The sequence below is a fragment of the Vicugna pacos genome, chromosome 30 (genome assembly GCF_048564905.1).
Source record: "Vicugna pacos chromosome 30, VicPac4, whole genome shotgun sequence".
Lineage (NCBI taxonomy): Eukaryota > Metazoa > Chordata > Mammalia > Artiodactyla > Camelidae > Vicugna > Vicugna pacos.
This window is the reverse complement of record NC_133016.1, coordinates 18,265,488-18,284,662: the sequence shown is the minus strand read 5'-3', so window position 1 is coordinate 18,284,662 and position 19,175 is coordinate 18,265,488. Positions and strand designations below refer to the sequence as shown.

The window sequence follows — 19,175 nt, the reverse complement described above, 5'->3', positions numbered from 1 at the left end:
AAGAGAAAGGTGTGGAGGTCCGGATTTTAATGAACACCGTCGGTGATGGTGTCGCAGGTATTCCCTGGAAGACACTTTGAGAACATTGTTCTGCCCTGTGTGCTGCCATCAGTTAATGTGGCTAAACATTTCTGCGACTTAACCCAGCTGTCTAGCTGTTTTGTAGTTTCTTTTTCACTCAGAATAGTGTTTCTCAGTCTAGACTAAAGGACAAAGGGAAACAAAAAGACACTGATGCCTGGGCCCCAGCCACAGAGATTTTGATTCCTAGTCCAGACTTGGGCGCAGGTGGTGCTGTTTCATAAAAGCTCCTGCTGTGATTCTGACGTGCACCGAGTTGAGAACGCACATGAAACATAAAGGGCATTTGGGTGAGGGCAGATGCTGTGTATCTTTTATGCAGTGGTTTTTTGTTTTGTGTTTTTACATAGAGGATGGTCAGTAAGTCTTGGTTGGTTAATTGATCCAAGCTTTAGGCCAGTTAAATCAGAATCTCTGGGGGTAGGACCCTGGCATTTTTTAAAAGCTCATCGGATTCTGATACACAACTCTGGTTGATAAACTGTTTAAACTGATTTAGAAGAGTAATGCCAAAGTTAAGATACCAATGAGAAAATTAAGTATAAGAATCAGTGTGAAGGCCCTGGATGCCTGTTGGCCCTCATCTCTATCTGACCTGCCTTCTAGAACCTTTGTTTCTCTTTTCTCTCTCCCTTCCTTCCTTCCTTCCTTTTTTGAAATCTGGATTACTTATCTCAATTGGATAACAATATACTGTGCTTAAAATAACTTTTCACATTTTCCTAATGCTTCAGGAGTATATCTGTTATGTAAAATTACTATAGTTTTCTTCTCTCCCCTCCTGCTCCTCCAGACTTCGATTTTTCAGTTTTAGTGAGTTTTAACAGTCTACTTAGCCTTACCATGCTCTCCTGCATTGGTGGTTTATCTTTATATTGCTTTTAACTGGAGGTGCATTGAGTTTATTTGAACTAGAAATGTGAATACATTTCTTCTTGGATAAAATGATCACATCATTTAATAAAAATCTTTGTTGCAGCTACTCTGTGAGCAATGCAATTACAGTTTGAAGTGGTTGAAAATATTTGAAAATAAACCAGTGTGACTTAGCTAAATCTGCGTGGAAATTACACTGTGTCTTGATGTTTCATTAAAATATCTAAATATTCCAACTATGAACAAAAACTTCAGAAAAAAACAAAAAAACTGTTGTGAAATGCAAAGGTGTTTTTGTTCTGTTGCAGGGGATTATTTATTTCAATCTCAGACAGAGGTCATGTTAGATCAATTGTGGATAACTGGCCAGAAAATCATGTTAAGGTACTAATAGCACAACCTTCCTTTCACAATGTTTTTTTTTCTTTCTATGTAAGTTTACTCTAAATTTCAAGAATGGTTCTTTCTTTGTTGCTCTGATTTATCTCGCACTTACATACATGCAGATTTAGTGCTCTGAGTAAATCATGATACTAATAATTACAAAATGGGTTATTGGTGCAGAGTTTGGCCTGGGAAAGAAATGGAGCTGGTTAGGTGAGCCTGCTCACTTCAGTACCACTGGTGTGTCCTGCCTTCTCTATATTTCTTTTCTGTGTCAACTAGTAGTTATTCTAGGTAAAGGAAATACATTAAAATGCCAGAAGAACTTTTATTCTGGTGGGTGATGGGGAGGATTCATTATGCCACTTTTCTTATAAATCCAAGGTAGATTCAGATCCTTAAGCAAATATAAAACTCTTAGCGTTTCAGATTTAGCAAATATAAACATTAGTCAATCTGGCTGTCTTTCATAAAATAAAAACTAATGGCTTAAGATCTTTTGGTAGGCTTTGGTGTTTATTACAGGCAGTAGTCTTTCTTGCCTTTATTATGTATCATACTCACCAAAATGACTTTTGATGAATTATTAGTTCTAATCTAGGGAAAATTTGTTCATAAAATTAAACTCACAGTATCCTCTTAAAACCTTGTAGGTAGGTATATTTTTTATACTAGATTTTTTTTTTCACCATTGCTAAGGTTTTTCTTGCTTGGCTTCAGATACTGTTGGAGTAGCATATTATTTCTAAACTCTTTCGTTTTCTCTTATGGTTAACCTCTGTCAGAAGGGTGTTCACCTCTCCCCTATTCAGTCATGGTGAACGTATTCAGTCGGAAGCATTCTGTTCTGAAACTGAACACAGAGGAAATTCAAATCGAGTTACTGCTCCTTTTTAAATCTAGATTCTAGAAATGCTAGAATCTTAAGTGTGCTTGGTTGGTTTACTTTGAAAGTTAGTTAAGAAACAATTTTGTTTTTAAACGTGAGACTGAAAATATGTGAGGAGAATCTTATTTTTGTGTTCTTTTGTTTTGTTTTTAATAGTAGCTTTTCTGAGGTAAAATTCACATACAATGCAGTTCACCTGCTTGAAATATAAATTCAGTCATTTGTAGTATATTCACGGAGTTGTGCAACCATCATAATTTAGAACATTTTCACCATGGCTCCCCCAACCCCCCCCCCAAAAAAAACCCTGTACGCATTAGTAGTCACCCCCCCCTCCACCCAGCCCTAGTTAACCACTAATTTACTTTCTTTCTCTGTAGATTTACGTATTCATGTGAATGGAATAATATAATACGGGCTATTTTGTGATGAAGACAGTCTTTTTAAAAATGCTTTTCTTTAGTGCTCCATTTTGGACAACCTTTAATTTATGTATCTTTTGTGATTAAGGCTGTTGTGGTGACTGATGGAGAGAGAATTCTGGGTCTTGGAGATCTGGGTGTCTATGGAATGGGAATTCCAGTAGGAAAACTTTGTTTGTACACAGCTTGTGCGGGAATACGGCCTGATAGATGCCTGCCTGTGTGTATTGATGTAGGAACTGATAATCCAGTGAGTAAAATAATTTCCCCCCTTTGATCCTTTTCCCATAGTGAAAAAAAAAAGCTTTATTACATTCTTCTTTTGAAGATAATATAAGAGAAAATTCTGTGATTAGATATTAGCCTTTGTCTTAAACTCCTTTTAGTATTTATACAAATAGTAAATTAAACCTATTTATTAAAAGTTTTTTGAAGAATTAGTTTAAAAAATCAGTAATATTTTTATTTAACAATTTTTGATTCATAGAATATATTTAAACTGGTTATGTAACAAAATACTTTTATTTTTACGTTTGGTCTGTTTTATAGGCACTCTTAAAAGATCCATTTTACATGGGCTTATATCAGAAACGAGATCGATCACAACGTTACGATGATCTAATTGATGAATTTATGAAGGCCATTACTGACAGGTATTTTTTTTTAATGTTTTAATACATGAAAGCATCTTTAATTAAAAAACAAAAGAACCACAGTTTTGTTTTCCTTTGTCTCCTGTGACGATAGGTAGAAGGAGATTAAGTGTTTGAGAACTTCGGTTCCTTCCTGCCTGATGAGATGTACTGAGACGTGATGATACCCTTTATGCTCTGCCTTGCTTTCCTGAGTTATCTGACACCTTGAGCACCCTGAAATCTTGAAGTCTTCACACACTGCTCCTAAATTATCCTCACTGTAGTTCTTTCAGCCTTGGCATCCAGGCTCCCTCCACCATTCCAGAGTTCTTGTGCAGCTTTCATATGTTAAATTTGCTGGCCATGTGGTCTTCTCTCTCCTCCTCTCTGCAGCATCTGACCAGGTTTACCACTTCCACATCCTTGAAATTCTCTCTTCTTTGAGACCACTGCAAGGTTCTCCTAACTTGGTCTTTGTCCCACCGATTTTCTTTCCTTCGTCATCTCCACTGCTGCTTCTTGCTCTCTTCTATTAAATGTGGATAAGTACATAGTTCTCTTCTCTTTGAGTCGTGTAAGCTATAACCTTTATGCATGTGACTCCATGAAAACCCATCTCTGTAGTCCCCCCCCCACCCCCAATGAGGCTTACAATTCCAACAGCTGAATCCTCCACTCGACTTCTTGTTGCTCCTTCTTATTCATGTCCAAAACAACTCTTCCCTTTCTAAACTGCCTGTCTTCTGTATATCCAACCTCTATTAATGGCCATTAACATGAACCCTATTACCAAACCTTTGATCTTGGTTTAATCTTTGATTCTTCCTCCTCCTCCATCGACCCCATACAGTGTCATTCATCCCTCACATCCAGTTTGGTACTGCCCCTTAAATGCCTCAGAAATAAATCTTCTCTTTTGCATTGCCACAGCCTTTCTGCAGATCCTTATCTCTCTTGGATTCTTCAGAACCTTCCTCCAGTTTCTCTCCTCGCTATTCCATATCCCCTGCACCACCAGATAAACCTTTTTAAAACATGCACTTCATTTTATCATTCTTTTGCTTGAAATCTATCAGCGGTTTTCTACTGCCATAGGGTGAAGTCCAACCTTTTTTTGTGATCTAGCCCTGCCCTACCTTTTAGGTTACTGGTATTTGGAAGTTTGTAAAAAATCAACTCCTTTTCAGAGTCAACGTTGATGTGTCTAAAACTAAACTTTTCATCATCCTAGAAATTTCTGTCTCCTCCCCTTCTCCTAATTTCCCTCCCTTGGACAATCAGGTAGTGTCTTCTTAGTCATCCAGGCTGCCTTGCATTTTAGCAGCTTTTCCCTTACTTTCCAGGTGGTCCTCATCAAGTTCTCTTCCTTCGTTCTAATTTCTCCTAATTGTCCCTTTCACTTCCTGTGGCTTCTGCTTCAGATCTTCTTGTCCTCGCTTGTAGTAGCTTCCTCGCTGTTTCTCTTGTCTTTCTCATCTCTCCTCATGCTGGTAGGTGCTACACATCACTGACAGGCTTATCCTTTATAGAGGGAGTCTTAGATGAAGTCTTTCCTTCTCTAAAGGCTTCAGTGATTTTACATCGGATACAGAAAGTCGCCATTCCCTGATTTTTCAGTCAAGATCCCCCCCTTATCTGGCTCCAACCTACCTAAACTACCTTTTCCTTTATCCTTTCCTATAAGCCCTGAAATAAATAGCCAGACTGTTGAAAATTCAAGGTCAGTAAAATAAATCTTGTTTTTCTTTGTCCTGCTTTCACTTTTTGTTGTTCTTTTAGGGCCCAAATAAAGTTTCACCTCCTTTCAAGTCTCCCCTTAACTTCACCTTGCCCAGATGATTGATATCTTTTTCTCAGTGCCAGTGAACTCACACAGCAATTAGTTTTTAACCTGTAATTTAGTATATGGTTTCCTGTGTTACAGTTTAACTGTGAATGTAATGAAAATACACATATAAAATATATACTTTTTTGAGACTCAGACAAAAATCCCTTCCTTTTTAGGAAGTTATTTTGTGCTTATATGTGCTGGGCACCCTCCTAGACACTTGGAGATAGTTTTAGATTAATATCCCATAGGTCCATCAAGGTGCCACATTCATTTTAAGCATCCCGTAAATTTTTCTGAATGAGTAATTGATTTCTACATTTTGAGTCTAGGCTTTCACAGACTCTGAAAATTGCCAGATGTCATTAAATGAACTAACATAGTACATTGTTTTTCAATGTGATCATAAGGAGTATTAGACAGAAAAGCTGTTTAAAAGTGGTACTTTCAACGACACGATCATGGGTTTTGCTGTTTTTAGGTATGGACAGAACACACTTATTCAGTTTGAAGACTTCGGAAATCATAATGCATTCAGGTTCTTGAGAAAATACCGAGAAAAATATTGTACCTTCAATGATGATATTCAAGGTAAAGCAAAAAGAAAACCTTAGATTTTTGATTCCTACTTAAAAATTTTTTAATATACCCACTTTTTTATTTTAAATGTTTTTATTTTTCTTATAGGAACGGCTGCAGTAGCCCTAGCAGGTCTGCTTGCAGCACAAAAAGTTATTGGTAAATCGATCTCAGAACACAAAATCTTGTTTCTTGGAGCAGGAGAGGTAAGTTTCTATAAGCTTTTAGGATTTAAAACCAACACTCTCCTTTAGAATTGGAAAATGAGGTGTAATGAACTTATAATTTGGTTGGGATAGAGGGTATTAAATTCAAGATCTCGGTTGTGAAGTAGGTAATTTAAAGTATGTTTGGAAAGAATATCATGAAGAATCGAGTTTTGTGTGGTTTGTAAGGGAAGAATAGACCCAGTGTTCCTCATAGCATATAATTGTCATAAATGAAGTAACTTAGCATTGCACCATACTGTAGTCTTTGTTTTTTAAATGTATGTTCTGTTGGACAGGCTGCACTTGGAATTGCAAATCTTATAGTTATGGCTATGGTAGAAAATGGCCTCTCGGAAGAAGAGGCACAAAAGAAAATTTGGATGGTTGACAAGTTTGGTTTATTATTTAAGGTAAGGTATTTTAAAATTTTTTTTGGGGGGGAGATTAGGTTCATTTATTTGATTTTTAACAGGGGTACTAGGGATTGAACCCAGAACCTCGTGCATGCTAAGCATGTGCTCCACCACTGAGCTATACCCTCCCTCAGGGTAAGGTATTTAAAACTTAGAGAAGCAGAAGAATGTGTTTATAATGATATTTTTAGGTGTTTTTTTTTTTTTTTAATATTATCACTTCTTAAGATCTTGTTGCTCACTGGACTATCCAAATTGTATGATTTGGGGACCTTTCTAGTGTTCTCAACAGAAATCCTCCAGCCTCCAACTTTTGTCATTTATAAACAGCCTTGTTTCACATTCTAGTCATAGTCTCTATATTGGCACCAGACTTGTTCTTTCTTGCTTTGTTCTCTGGCTCTTGACCCTTTTAAAGCCCAGTGGTTTTTAATGGGAACTCGAAGTTTCTAATTGTTAGCAGGACATCTGATATTTGAGCAGAAATTCTTTAATCCTTTGGAAATCATAATCCCCTGTAGCAATCTAATAGAACTCTTTGGACAGTTTCCCCAGAAAAAAAGGCACACATTCCTAAAGTCAATTCATGGATAATAAAGAGCTTCTATCCCAGATCAATCTGTATCCTTTGGACCTGCCTGCCTTCTAGCATTGATTGCCATTTTTGGTAGCTTAAGAAATACCTTATATCTTATACTGTGTAACACACCAAAATATAGGTAAACTGTTTCATGTTTGAACCTATTCAGTACACAGCCCTGTCGTATTTTTGTCATGTATATTGATATAGCAATTACTTTTCATTTACATCTTTTGGAGCAAGTTTATGTCCAGTTCTGAAATCTTTTCTTCTTAATTAGTCCCAGTGTTGTATTAGTACAAAAAAAAAAAATGAAGAAGTATGTGAGTGAAAAGTCTTGAATGCTTAAACATAATTTTTAAAAGTAGTTTAAAATGTAGCAGACATGGTGATAAGACTTTACAGGTATTATAGGATGTGGAGAAAAAGGAATCCTCCTAGCAATGTAAATTGGTGCAGCCTCTATGGAGGATAGTATGGAAGTTGCTTAAAAAACTAAAAAGAGAGTTACCATATGTTCCTGCAATCCCACTCCTGGGCATATATCCAGAGAGAACTAATTTGAGAAGATACATGCACCTCAGTATTCATAGCAGCACCATTTATAATAGCCAAGACATGGAAGCAACCTTGTCCATCAAAATATAGATAAAGAGGATATGGTATATCTATGCAGTGGAATACTACTCAGCCATGAAAAGGATGAAATAATGCCATTTGCAGCAACATGGATGGACCTAGAGGTTATCATACTAAAAGAAATCGATCAGATAGAGAAAGACAATTATCATATGATATCACTTATATGGAATCTAAAAAAAATGATACAAATGAACTTTGTTACAAAACAGAAATAGAGTCACAGATAGAGAAAACAAACTTATGGTTACCAGAGGGGAAAAGGGAGGGGGAGATAAATTAGGAGCTTGGGATTAACATATACACACCACTATATGTATAAAATAGATAAAAAACAGGGACCTACTGTATAGGACAGGGAACTATATTCAGTATCTTGTAATAACCCATAATGGAAAAGAATCTGAGAAAGAATAGAGAGATGTAGAACTGAATCACTTTGCTGTACACCTGAAACTAACACAACATTGTAAATTAACTATACTTCAGTTAAAAAAAAGGCTTTGCAGATATTATCTCATATAATCTGATCAAAAATCCTGTGAAATTTTACAAGTGAGGAAACTGAAGTTTTAAAAGGTCAGATCATTTTCCCAAGGTCATTAGCTTATAGGCAACGGAAGTAGGATTCACACCCAAGTGCCTGACTGTGAAGCCTGTGCTCTTTGTTTTGTTTTGTTTTGTTTTTCATCTTTGATGGAGGTACTGGGGATTGAGCCCAGGACCTTATGCACGTTAGGCATGCACTCTACCACCGAGCCACACCCTCCCCCTTTGTTTTGTTTTTCAGATGAAAGCTTTTTAAAAAAATTATGGCAAAGTATACATAAAATTTGCCATTTTAACCATTTTTAAGTGTAAGTTCCATGGCATTAATCACATTCACATAGTTATGCAACCATCATCACTGTCTATTTCCAGAACCATCTCATCATCCCAAACAGAAACTCTGTGCTCATTAAATGGTAACTCCCCAGTTCCCTCTTCCCCCAGCCCCTGGTAACCTCAGTTCTGTTTTCTGACTCTATGAATTCGCCTATTCCAGGTACCTCATCTAAGTGGAGTCATACAATATTTGTCCTTTTGTTTCTGGCTTATTTCGCCTAGTGTAATATTTTCAAGATTATCGATGTGCTAGTATGTGTCCCTTTATAAGGATGAATAATATTCCATTATGTGCATGATATATCACATTTTGCTTATCAGTTGATGGACATTTGGGTTGCTTTCACCTTTTGGGTATTGTGAATAATGCTTCTGTGAACACTGATCTGCAATATCTGTTTAAGTCTCTGCTCTCATTTCGCTTTGGTATAAACCTAGAAGGAGAATTGGTGAGGCCTCTGCTCTTAATCCTTCAGCTGTGCTGCCTTCCAAAGCTGTAACTGCCATACTTGCTTGTATATAAGATGCAAGGATTATAAGACATTATACTTGGAAGGCTATGGGGGGATATATATTTTCACTAGTACACGGTTAGTTTGGTGCTTCTTTTTGTGATGTTGGTTTTCACAAATGTTTCGTGATTATTTATCATATTTGAACAAGTCCAGTCTTGAATACAAGTAAGAATCCCTGTTCATCTGTAAGTTCAGGGTATATTTTCCTTTTAGGATGAGTTTTAAGCTTCCTATCTCTCCTGTGGACCCAAAACAATGAACTCCTCATTGAGACTTTGAGAGTTTCCCATTGAAACGGTCATGGGAGAGCTGTGGTCTTCCTGGGAGCAAGCATATGAAGCCAGTGTTCTGAGAACCTGATCTGCTGAGCCTGTATTTCAGTCTTGTAATTAACTTCCCAGCCAAGTTATGTGTGCTGCCCTTCCCAGCCCCTGCTGGTTCTGACCTGGGGTTATTCTGGAGTTCTGATGAAAAAAGTTACCTCTGCAGGGGAGGTGGTCTTTTTTGCCAAAATAAGGTTATGGGTTTCTAAGCCTGGTTGGTTTTTGCATTGGCATGTTTTGGTCTGTTTTTTAAGTTGTTGAGAAATTCTTCATTGTTCTAGTATGTCAGTGGTACCGTACGCTCCTGCTCTTGCGACACTACTAAGGGTTTAATTTTTTAAGTTTTTGACCTGGGATTTGAGGAGTACAGGTGTATTCCTTCATTGAGCTATCTTGAACCAGAATTCCTCTTTCCTCTTGTTTCTGAACTCTTGGTAGTGTAAGTCCATGATTTCTATCTGTAACTCTTAAATCCTGAAAGCTCTGAAATCCCCGAGTTTCCTGAAATTCATTTGGTAACAAATCCGACAGACCTGAGCTTATCAGCAAAATTAAAGAGGATATTTTAATGTTCACCTTCTGTATTTAGTGTGACCTTCCTAAGGTTTGTTCAGTTGTGGAGTGCCCATTGGGAGGGTACTTTTGATATTATCATAATACATTTCTAAAATAAATTTTGAATTCCAAAATACATCTAGCCCAGGTAAGGGATTCTAGGCCTTTGTACCATATTGATTTAGGAGGACTTCACAGCATAAACGAGTTTTGAGAGGGACTAGAAAGTTTCTGGTTATGATGGGATTTGATTTGATTTGTGTTTTATATTTGGGTTTATGTGCAAAATATGAAGATAGAATTGGAAAACACGGGTTGAAGAGAAAAGTAAACGAAAACAAAAAGACATTCCTATTATGGAAACAATATGTGGCTTATAGTGACATCTCTTCAATTACTCCTTGTAAGCGTTTACTAAAAACCTGTATTTCATCTAAAAATTCAGGGACGGAAAGCTAAAATAGACAGTCATCAGGAACCATTTGCTCACTTAGCCCCAGAGAGCATACCTGATACTTTTGAAGATGCAGTAAATATACTGAAGCCTTCAGCTATAATTGGTAAGTAAAGTTGTTCCATTATTTACCTGCACATTGCCAGTCATAACTTCCATGCAGGATTACTAAAAACAAAATGACAGATTTTACCTAGCTTTCGGCATATAGGATGTTTTCTGTGATGGCTTTTTTTAATTGTCATATAGTTGATGTACAATATTATATATGTCACAGGTGTACAGTATAGTGATCCATAATTTTTAAAAGTTATACTTCATTTACAGTTATTGTAAAATCTTGGCTATATTCCCTGTGTTGTGTGTGATAGCTTTTAGGTACAGTGTGTAAAGTCCTGTTAACGGATGTTGCTTGTACTTTTAACTTCTGGAAGCTGTGTGATTGATCATGCTTTGCTTTTAGAGTTGGTTTGGCTGGTGGGGTCAAAACCTGAAAAAGACCAAGGTTATTTGACAAACTGTACCAAGAAAATCCTATGCAGAGTCAAAGATTTTCTTTGGCAACAAAGCTGAAAGCTTTTGGTATATTTCAAGAGTCAGGCATTGCATAGCTGACATTAGACTATGCAACATGGCATTAAGTTCACAGCAGAAATTGTAAAAGTCTTTAAAAGAGGTACTATTTCATTTCCTTTGTAGCTGTAAGATTTGAATCTAATTTTTCTTGTAATTTTACCTATTTCTTGGAGGAGCCCTATAAAATGTTAAGTAGTAAACTTACTGTAACAGTAAACTTCTAAGGTCAGGATAAAGACGTTTGTATTAGCTTCTTCATTGATTACAGCTCACCATTTTTTAAGAGTGAGAAATAATCTTGAAGATCGTCCAGTCTATTTCTCTCACAATTCACTATGGAAACCTAAGAACCTGGCAATTGACTCTGTCCCTGGAGGGTCAAGGAAACAAAAAGAAAAAAACGTTTAATTCTTTTAGAACTTAAGGATTCCTAAGAATATGTACACATACTTCCACATGAGGAAACTCTATAAATTTCTTTTTTGCACGTGAAAAACAAGCACAGATCTGTTAAGCAACTTGCCCAAGATCTGTGAATATTTCATTTAGCTAGGAGTGACAGAGCAAGCACTGAAACTGTGGTCTCCAGATCAGTATTTTTCTTTATTACATACCAGTTTGTAAAGTGGAATTAAAAATTAATTATTTTGACAGTCAAAAATGTCTTCTTATTGGATGAACTGAATAAACACTCAGCTGAGGCACTGCATGGTCATCCCCAAATTCCCACCACTGACTTTTCTTCCTTCACGCTCTGCTTCCATACACTGCATACTTGGCCCCTGTTACAGGTTTTCTGATTTTCTGCTTACTTTGTGGTTTTTCTCTCAACTATAAGCTGCCGGCATTATACTCATTTTTTATATCCTAATGGCCTAACAGAGTGTCTGAGACGTTGTAGGAGCTTAATAGAAGACCACTAAACTGAACTGTATCAAGAAAGTGGATTGCTTTAGTCAAGAAGATCTTTTATCCCTCCTGAACTTCTTTAATTTTATAATGAGTACCATAGAGTTTTAACAGTTTAATATTTGAGATGCAAGTTTTAAATTTCTTTAAAAAATTTTTATTTGTGGTAAAATATGCATAACATAAAGTTTTCCATCATAACTGCTTATCAGTGTACAGTTAGGTAGTGAGTGTTAAGTGCGTCCACATTGTTGTGCAGTCCCTGGAAATACCATTTCATTTTGCAAAACTGAAGCTTTGTGCCTGTGAGACAACAACGGTAGTCTTATTACTCTTTTTACTTCCCACAATTTACTATGTCTGCGGTAGACAATAAATATTTAAGTGAAAAATGTTAGCATTTTGTTGTTTTTCTTTTCAGATTTTGAGATTGTGTTCCTGCAGAGTTACCTCAGCAGTGTAAAACCTTATCTTTGCAGTGGGCGTTTACCTTTGCCTTTGTTAGGTTAAATCTATTGTAGAAATGCTGTTGATGAGAATGTTGTATTTAACCTGTAATCAAGTTGCTTTTGTCCCCCTTATTTAATACAGGAGTTGCAGGAGCTGGCCGACTTTTCACTCCTGATGTAATCAAAGCCATGGCTGATATCAATGAAAGGCCTATAATATTTGCATTAAGTAACCCTACAGCAAAGGCTGAGTGCACGGCTGAAGAAGCATATACACTTACAGAGGTACTAGTCAATGATAGTATGAATTGGTTGTTTTGCCTCTGTTAGCCTGTTGGTTATACAGTCTTTCCATGGTTGCTCTGGGATGATAGTGTGCATCTGTAGATCATCAAATTCTGATATAAATTATTGCTTGTATCCATTCTGGAAAGCAGTTACTTTATATATCCGTTTCAACATCCTCATGCCTTTGTGCTATTGTGCTTTTTAATTCTCTATTTTATTTAAAAATTTTTTTAATAGGGGGAGGTAATTTTAGGTTTATTTATCTGTTTAGTTTTTTTTTTAAACAGAGGTACTGGGAATTGAACCAATGCACTCTACTGCTGAGCTAAATAACCTCCCCTTCATTGTCTCTATATGTTAAATCCCAAGAGACTTTATTGTTTTAAACAAAAATTATTCATTTAGATGTATCTACATTTTAATGTTTTCTATTGCCATTCCATCCTTCATGCACGTCTGTGCTTCTGTTGAGGATTATATTCTTCTACCAGAAGAACTTTCCTCAAGTGTGAGTCTGATGGATTCTCTTGCTAATTTCCTTATTTTGTCTTCAGTTTGAAGGGTATTTATATTTTTACTGTGCATACTGTGCATAGAAGTAAAAGCTGGTAGATACTTTATTTCAGCAATCTGGATATATCATTCTGTTGTTTTCTGACTTCTGATTTCTTTTTGACACATCATTTTGTCTTGAGTTTTAAGCAATTTTACTATTATAGACCTAGGTACAGTTTCCTTTGTATTTATTCTACCTGGGGATCTTAGAGCTCCTGAATCTGTGGCTTAGTGTCTTTTTTTTTCTTTTTTCTTTCCCTTTTGGTCTCTTTTGGAAATCTCTCTAATTTGGACACATTCTCTCTCTTCTCTTGTCGGATTCTAATTATGTGAGTGTCAGTCTTTTTCACCATCGCATATACCTCTTACATGATTTTCTATATGTACCATCTTGTTTGCTCTCTGTGTTTCACTCTGGTGATTTTCTTTGGACTTACTTTCCAGTTTTCATATTCTCTTTTTAGCTGTGCTAATCTGTTGTTATATTCTTAATTTCGTTGCATTTTTCATTTGTGGAATTTCTCTTTGATTCTTTTCATAATAATTTATTAATTTAGTGACATAGACATAAAATCACATATTACAAAAACAATCAACTTATAAAAACTGCTTTCTCGCCCTCACTTGTCATGAAATAATTGTTTTTACCTTCTTTAAATGTATCTTCACCATGAGAGGCCATTTTTTCTTTTGAGGCATCCGACAGCTGTCTGGAACAAATTTTTACTTTCATCTGAATTGTTTAAAATTTTGAATTCTTTGACAGTGCCACTGGGTTATACCCCAGTTGCAAGTAATTGCTTATATACCATTACGATAGTTGTTTTTTTCCCCTACTGTTCCTTGGGGATATATTTGGAATCTCCACAATGTAATCAATCACTTTCTGTATTGTTCTTACAAATGATCTTTAAGTGGCTCTAGGAAGTGACTTTTAAAGGCTTGTTCATAATGATATATAGCAGTAATAATTGCTAGGTCATGCCCTTGAGAATAATTGATAAATTTTATAAATGTTTTTATATTTAAAAAGTTTTTTAATATGGAAAATTTCAAGCATATACAAAATCAGAAAGAACAGTATAATTAACTTCCATGTACCAGTACCCTGCTTCAGAAGTGACCAACTTACTGCCTATCTTGTTTCTTCTGCATCCTGCTCATCTTGGACTTTGGAGCTAGTCTCAGACATTGTCTCATTTTATTATGAATATTACAGTCTACCTCTCAAAAGTTAAAAGATTCTTTTAAAAATATAATCACAGTATCATTATGACACCTCACAATTTTAACAATAATTTTTAAAACACTTGATTTTTTTGGATAGCTTGCAGTTCCTTGCTAAAGTTGTCTATCTTATCATTTACTTTCTTGAATATGTGAATCATAATTAATGTCTGATAATAACAAATATCTCACTCTTTGTGAGTCCATTTCTATTTTGTGTCTGTCTTTCCTCTTGATTATCCAGTTCTTATCGTTTTGTAAGCCCAGTTTTACTTGTTTTTTGCTTCCTTATAGAATGCTAGATAGTGCGGATGAAGAATTACGGCAATAATTTGAAGCTAGGGATGAAGTTTCCTTCCTCCAGGGGGGCTCTGCCTTCCTCCCAGAGGCTGTTCGTCTGGGGTAGCTCCCCATTTAATTCATCAGGATGCCATCCCTGGAAGGCCTTGTCTGTTTCCACAGTTTACCTTGTCTCTTGGGTATGAATCAAAAGCCCTGGAATATTTATCAGCCCCTCACCCCTAGTGGGCCCTGAACTTTACTTTTTCTCTGCCGTCATGAGACTCCTGGTAGCTTTGCTGCTCTGGTTCTCAGTCACAGATTTTGCTTTTGAGATCATTCACCTTGAGGGGGAAAGCTTCAAATGCTGGGCTCGAATATCTTGCTTTCCTCTTTTTTGGATCTTGACTATCTCCCACCTCCAGGCTCTCCCTATCTTGATAGCATTTAGTATTTTTTAATATATTTGATCCGGTTTTTCTCATTGGTAGCAGAGGGACAGCTGGTGTGAGACGACAACTGGAACACTGTTGCCAGAGCAGAACTCTCCCCCTGCACTTTCTGAACTCAGTATTCATGCTCTTGATATATTTAGCATTATTTTTTCTATTGTTATAGATTTTATTTTGACTCGTATATTCTCTCAAAATTCCTTTCGATTCTGTATCATTACTCTGTTAGTCAAAATACATTCTCTTTATTACTGGCTTCCAACAGTTACAATAATTACTGAAACTTCTAATAATTATTGAAATCTTTTCTTTTGAAATCATCCACAATGTCAGCATACAGATGTGTATTTTTTTTTAAATTAGTCTCTTTAGTACACTGCCTTCCTCTTGCCAAAGAATGGTTTTACTTTTAGCTTGATTGCTTATCCTATTAACCAGTCTTTACTACTGAAAACTAGTGGTTATTGCCCCCCCAAGTTAAATCTTAGTCTTGTATAATGACTGTTTGATAAATATACTCAGTGTATAAATGGGCTTTGGCATTTCCAAAATATAAAACATTTGAATGTTTTGGGCAATAGCACTGTATCAGTGGAAGACTGTTCAAATGTTTAAGGATTTTATTTTTTGAATAAATATTTCTGTAATAGATATACACTATTTGAATGAATAAAAATTCCCCAAGGAAATTAGTTTGACATACTGTATTTTATCAGTTCTAAGTTGCAGTTTTTTCCCACAATTTTTATAACTTTGAAATTATTATCTCTTAAAAATGTTAAAGCATTGTGTCAGAGTTTAATTTTACATAATTTTTCCCTTAGTGTTACATAAAATAATGGTATAAATGTATGTATCTATACTTAACCTCTAAATTTTTAGTCCCCTTTTGTGTTCGGTGGAGGGATGTCTTGATGTAACTCTAACACCCTCTGCTGCTTTGTGAGAAGAATACTTTAAAAAAAAAGTTTTCATATTTTAATGGTAAGTTCTTCATAGAATAAAGAATAGGCCAAGTTGGACTTCAGAATGTTATCATTAAGATCTGGCTACTTTAAAGCTATAGATTGATTATGAAAGAAGAAGAAGAAGGAGAAAAAAGATGGCCTGGAATGAACTTCTGTTGAATCTTGCCATTCTAGAGAAGATGCCCACGATTGTTCTAAATCTCCACATTTACCGATGCCATGAAGACATAGCATTTTTCCCATAAAGAGCTTCACTGTATAATCCACTTTATAAATCTATTAAAATTTATGGTGGCCCCCAAATAATCTACATTATTATATACATTATTATTGTGGTAACACGTACAGCATTAACCATGACCTAACCTTAATCTTCAAAGAAGCAAAATTTTTGTCACAAGTAAAGCTATGCTTGGACAGGTTGAGAATGGTAATAGCTGCTGTAGAAAATGCTACAGCTGGAGCTGTGGGTCCAGGATAGCCATCTGGGCCCACCACTAGCATAGCTGACTTGCTTCTGCGCTTAAACCTTAGAGCATTTTGAAATTGCATGTCTTACAAAAGCAATAATTACTATGCATGGTAGATCTTCAGATTGTCCAGAGTCAATTTCTTCAGTTTCTTGATTTAAATCGAGACAGTGGTAATCTCATAAGCCTTTTATGTGGGCCAGATTAACTGAGTTAACACATATAAAGCACCTGGTGCAGAGCCAAAAACAGCCGATGTACAGTAAACCACAGCTTATTTAATTTTTGATGTTTTCCCCTCATTCACAGATGTTTATAGCAGTTTTATTATGAAAGATAGTATTTTGGGGCCACCTCCATTTTTCAGAGTTTTAAAGGAAATAGAAGTGTCACATTTTAAAAAGCTTATTAATGGACATTCTTCAACTTTATTTGAATGTATGCTATGCATAAAGCAATCCTCAGTCTAATAAGGATGTTAATGAAAGGATTATGTTATATAGTAAATTATGCCTGCTTGCAAATAATATATTGGTCTACTTTACTACAAGGTTTAATTTTTTTGAACTCATCTCAATTTTCTAGTCCACATAAAGTAACAAAATTGAGGTTATTTCATTTCTCAACAGGGAAGGTGTTTGTTTGCCAGTGGCAGTCCATTTGAGCCAGTGAAACTCAGTGATGGGCAAGTCTTTACACCAGGTCAAGGAAACAATGTGTATATATTTCCAGGTAAATACCATCATTCTTTATGTTATAGACTAATCATTAATCACATTAAAATTCCTTATGAGATTCTTTAGCATTTAAGTGAACCACTGTATTTACTCTAGGATTTTGGAATGAATGTACAGGAAAAGCCAGAGAATTCAGCAAAACCAACTTGTTCTATTTCCCCTGGAAATTTGTTTATTCATATTGCTCACTAAACTTGTTTTTATGCTAGAAATAAGTAGTACATGTTTCATATAAATGCGCAAGGAACAGAATGTTAAAAAAAAATTGTTTAACCCTCTTTGTCTCCCCTTGGTATCTCCTTACCACACTTAATCAGCTGTAACCGTTGTGGTTTCCTTTGAGTTTTTCTGATGGTTACCGTCACGACTGGCACACTTACCTCCCCTTATCTCCATTGTTCCAACTCCAGACTGCATGTGTGAACCTGTGAAATAAAAACACCTCCTGAACGTCCCTTCCTCTCTCTATCTCTCGATTTACATTAGTACCTTTAGTTTTCCTAGTAGTTACCTTTATCTCTATACAGTATAGTTAAAGAGCTCCTGCAAGCAATTTAAGATAGTTTTTTATTAGCTTACTGCAGTGAAAAAAAATCTGGTATTTAACTATCTTATCCCTTCTTATTCCATCTCTCAATTATGGTTGGTCAGTATTTCTACATCTGTATTTCTACATTGTAGAGAAGTTTTTTGAAACTTACATTGTGTTCTGTTGTTTTCCATGTTTTGACTATGGATTGATTCTGAAATTACATGGTTATATTTTATTGATGTCTAGACAAGAGTGTGGTTTGATAAATACAGCAGAATATGTAATTCTGTATCACAGATTTTTGACACTCAGAGTCTTTTAAGTGTCAGGTATAATGAAGCCTCCTTTAATTTCTTGCCAGCTTTCTTCCCTTCATCCTGACCCTGCTCCACAGCAAACCATTTCTGTGGTGCTTCTGCTGTTAGCATGTACGCTGTTCCTCTCTGTCTTGGTCTCATTTTTCTGGAATACATCTCTAATACATTTTTTACAAAGCGTGGATGATAACTGAGTTTCTAATGTATCTGAAAATTTCTTTATTTTCTTCTCTCACTGATAGTTTGGTTGGGTAGAGATTTGTAGATTCAAAGTCATTTTCCTCAGACCTTTGAAAACATTTCTCCATTCACTTTTAGCTCCCAGTACTGCTGATGAGAAATCTGAAGTCAGTGAGATTCTCACTCCTTCATACATACGAGCTGTTTCTCCCTAAACGTGCTTAAATGTTCTCTTTATCCTTAGATTTCTGAAAGCTTAGTGGGATGCATCCAGGTATGGGCTTTATTTCCACTTACCATGCGTGTCTGTGGGTGGGCCAGTTTACTGTATCTTCTTTTCCAAAGGATTTGTTTGTTTGTTTGTTTTGTTTTTTGGTTTTGTTTTACTGTTTTTTCCCCCCTCATTTCTCTCCTTCCATTTGTTACTTCTGTTTTTCCCTCATGCAACTAGTGTTAGACCATGGTCACATCCCTCTGTTGTCCTTGACTGGTACATTGTATTTCCATTTTTACCTCTTGTCTTTTTTGCTCTGTAATATGGGGGATGTTCATCTCTCTTTTGTTTTTTTTAGCACTTTTAGTGTTTGTTTTGTTTCAACAATCTGTTTTCTTTTTATTATGGAAAAGTTCAAACATACACAAAAGTAGAGGAAAGAATGAAGTCCCATGTCCCATTCTCCCACCTTTTGGCACTTGTCAACTTGTAGCCAGCATTATTGAATCTATATTCCCACCCACTCCGCCTTCCCTGGGCTATTTTAAAGCAAATCAGAGATACCATATAATTTCATTAATACAAGTACTTCAGTATGTGTCTCTAAAAAAGTAAGTTTTTAAAAAATTAACCGTAATACTGGTATCACACCAAAGGGAATTAACAGTAAATGCTTACTGTCATATCCTCAATTTAGTAGGTTCAATTTTTTTTATTTGCAATACCTTTTCTTATCCTAGAATAACTCTTAAACA

The 19,175-nt window shown here is 35.8% G+C and overlaps 1 protein-coding gene across 2 annotated transcripts in view; it reads left to right on the top strand.

Moving 5' to 3' along the window:
• Window positions 1-19,175, top strand: part of ME2 (malic enzyme 2) — a 47,369-nt gene that overhangs the window by 18,779 nt on the left and 9,415 nt on the right. For both annotated transcript variants that reach the window (XM_006205775.3, XM_072952223.1), the window contains 9 exons: window positions 1,266-1,341; window positions 2,741-2,902; window positions 3,202-3,305; window positions 5,597-5,706; window positions 5,803-5,900; window positions 6,200-6,313; window positions 10,259-10,373; window positions 12,344-12,486; window positions 17,070-17,172. In XM_006205775.3, the coding sequence (XP_006205837.1) occupies window positions 1,266-1,341; window positions 2,741-2,902; window positions 3,202-3,305; window positions 5,597-5,706; window positions 5,803-5,900; window positions 6,200-6,313; window positions 10,259-10,373; window positions 12,344-12,486; window positions 17,070-17,172 (1,025 nt within the window). The remainder of the gene's footprint in view (window positions 1-1,265; window positions 1,342-2,740; window positions 2,903-3,201; window positions 3,306-5,596; window positions 5,707-5,802; window positions 5,901-6,199; window positions 6,314-10,258; window positions 10,374-12,343; window positions 12,487-17,069; window positions 17,173-19,175) is intronic.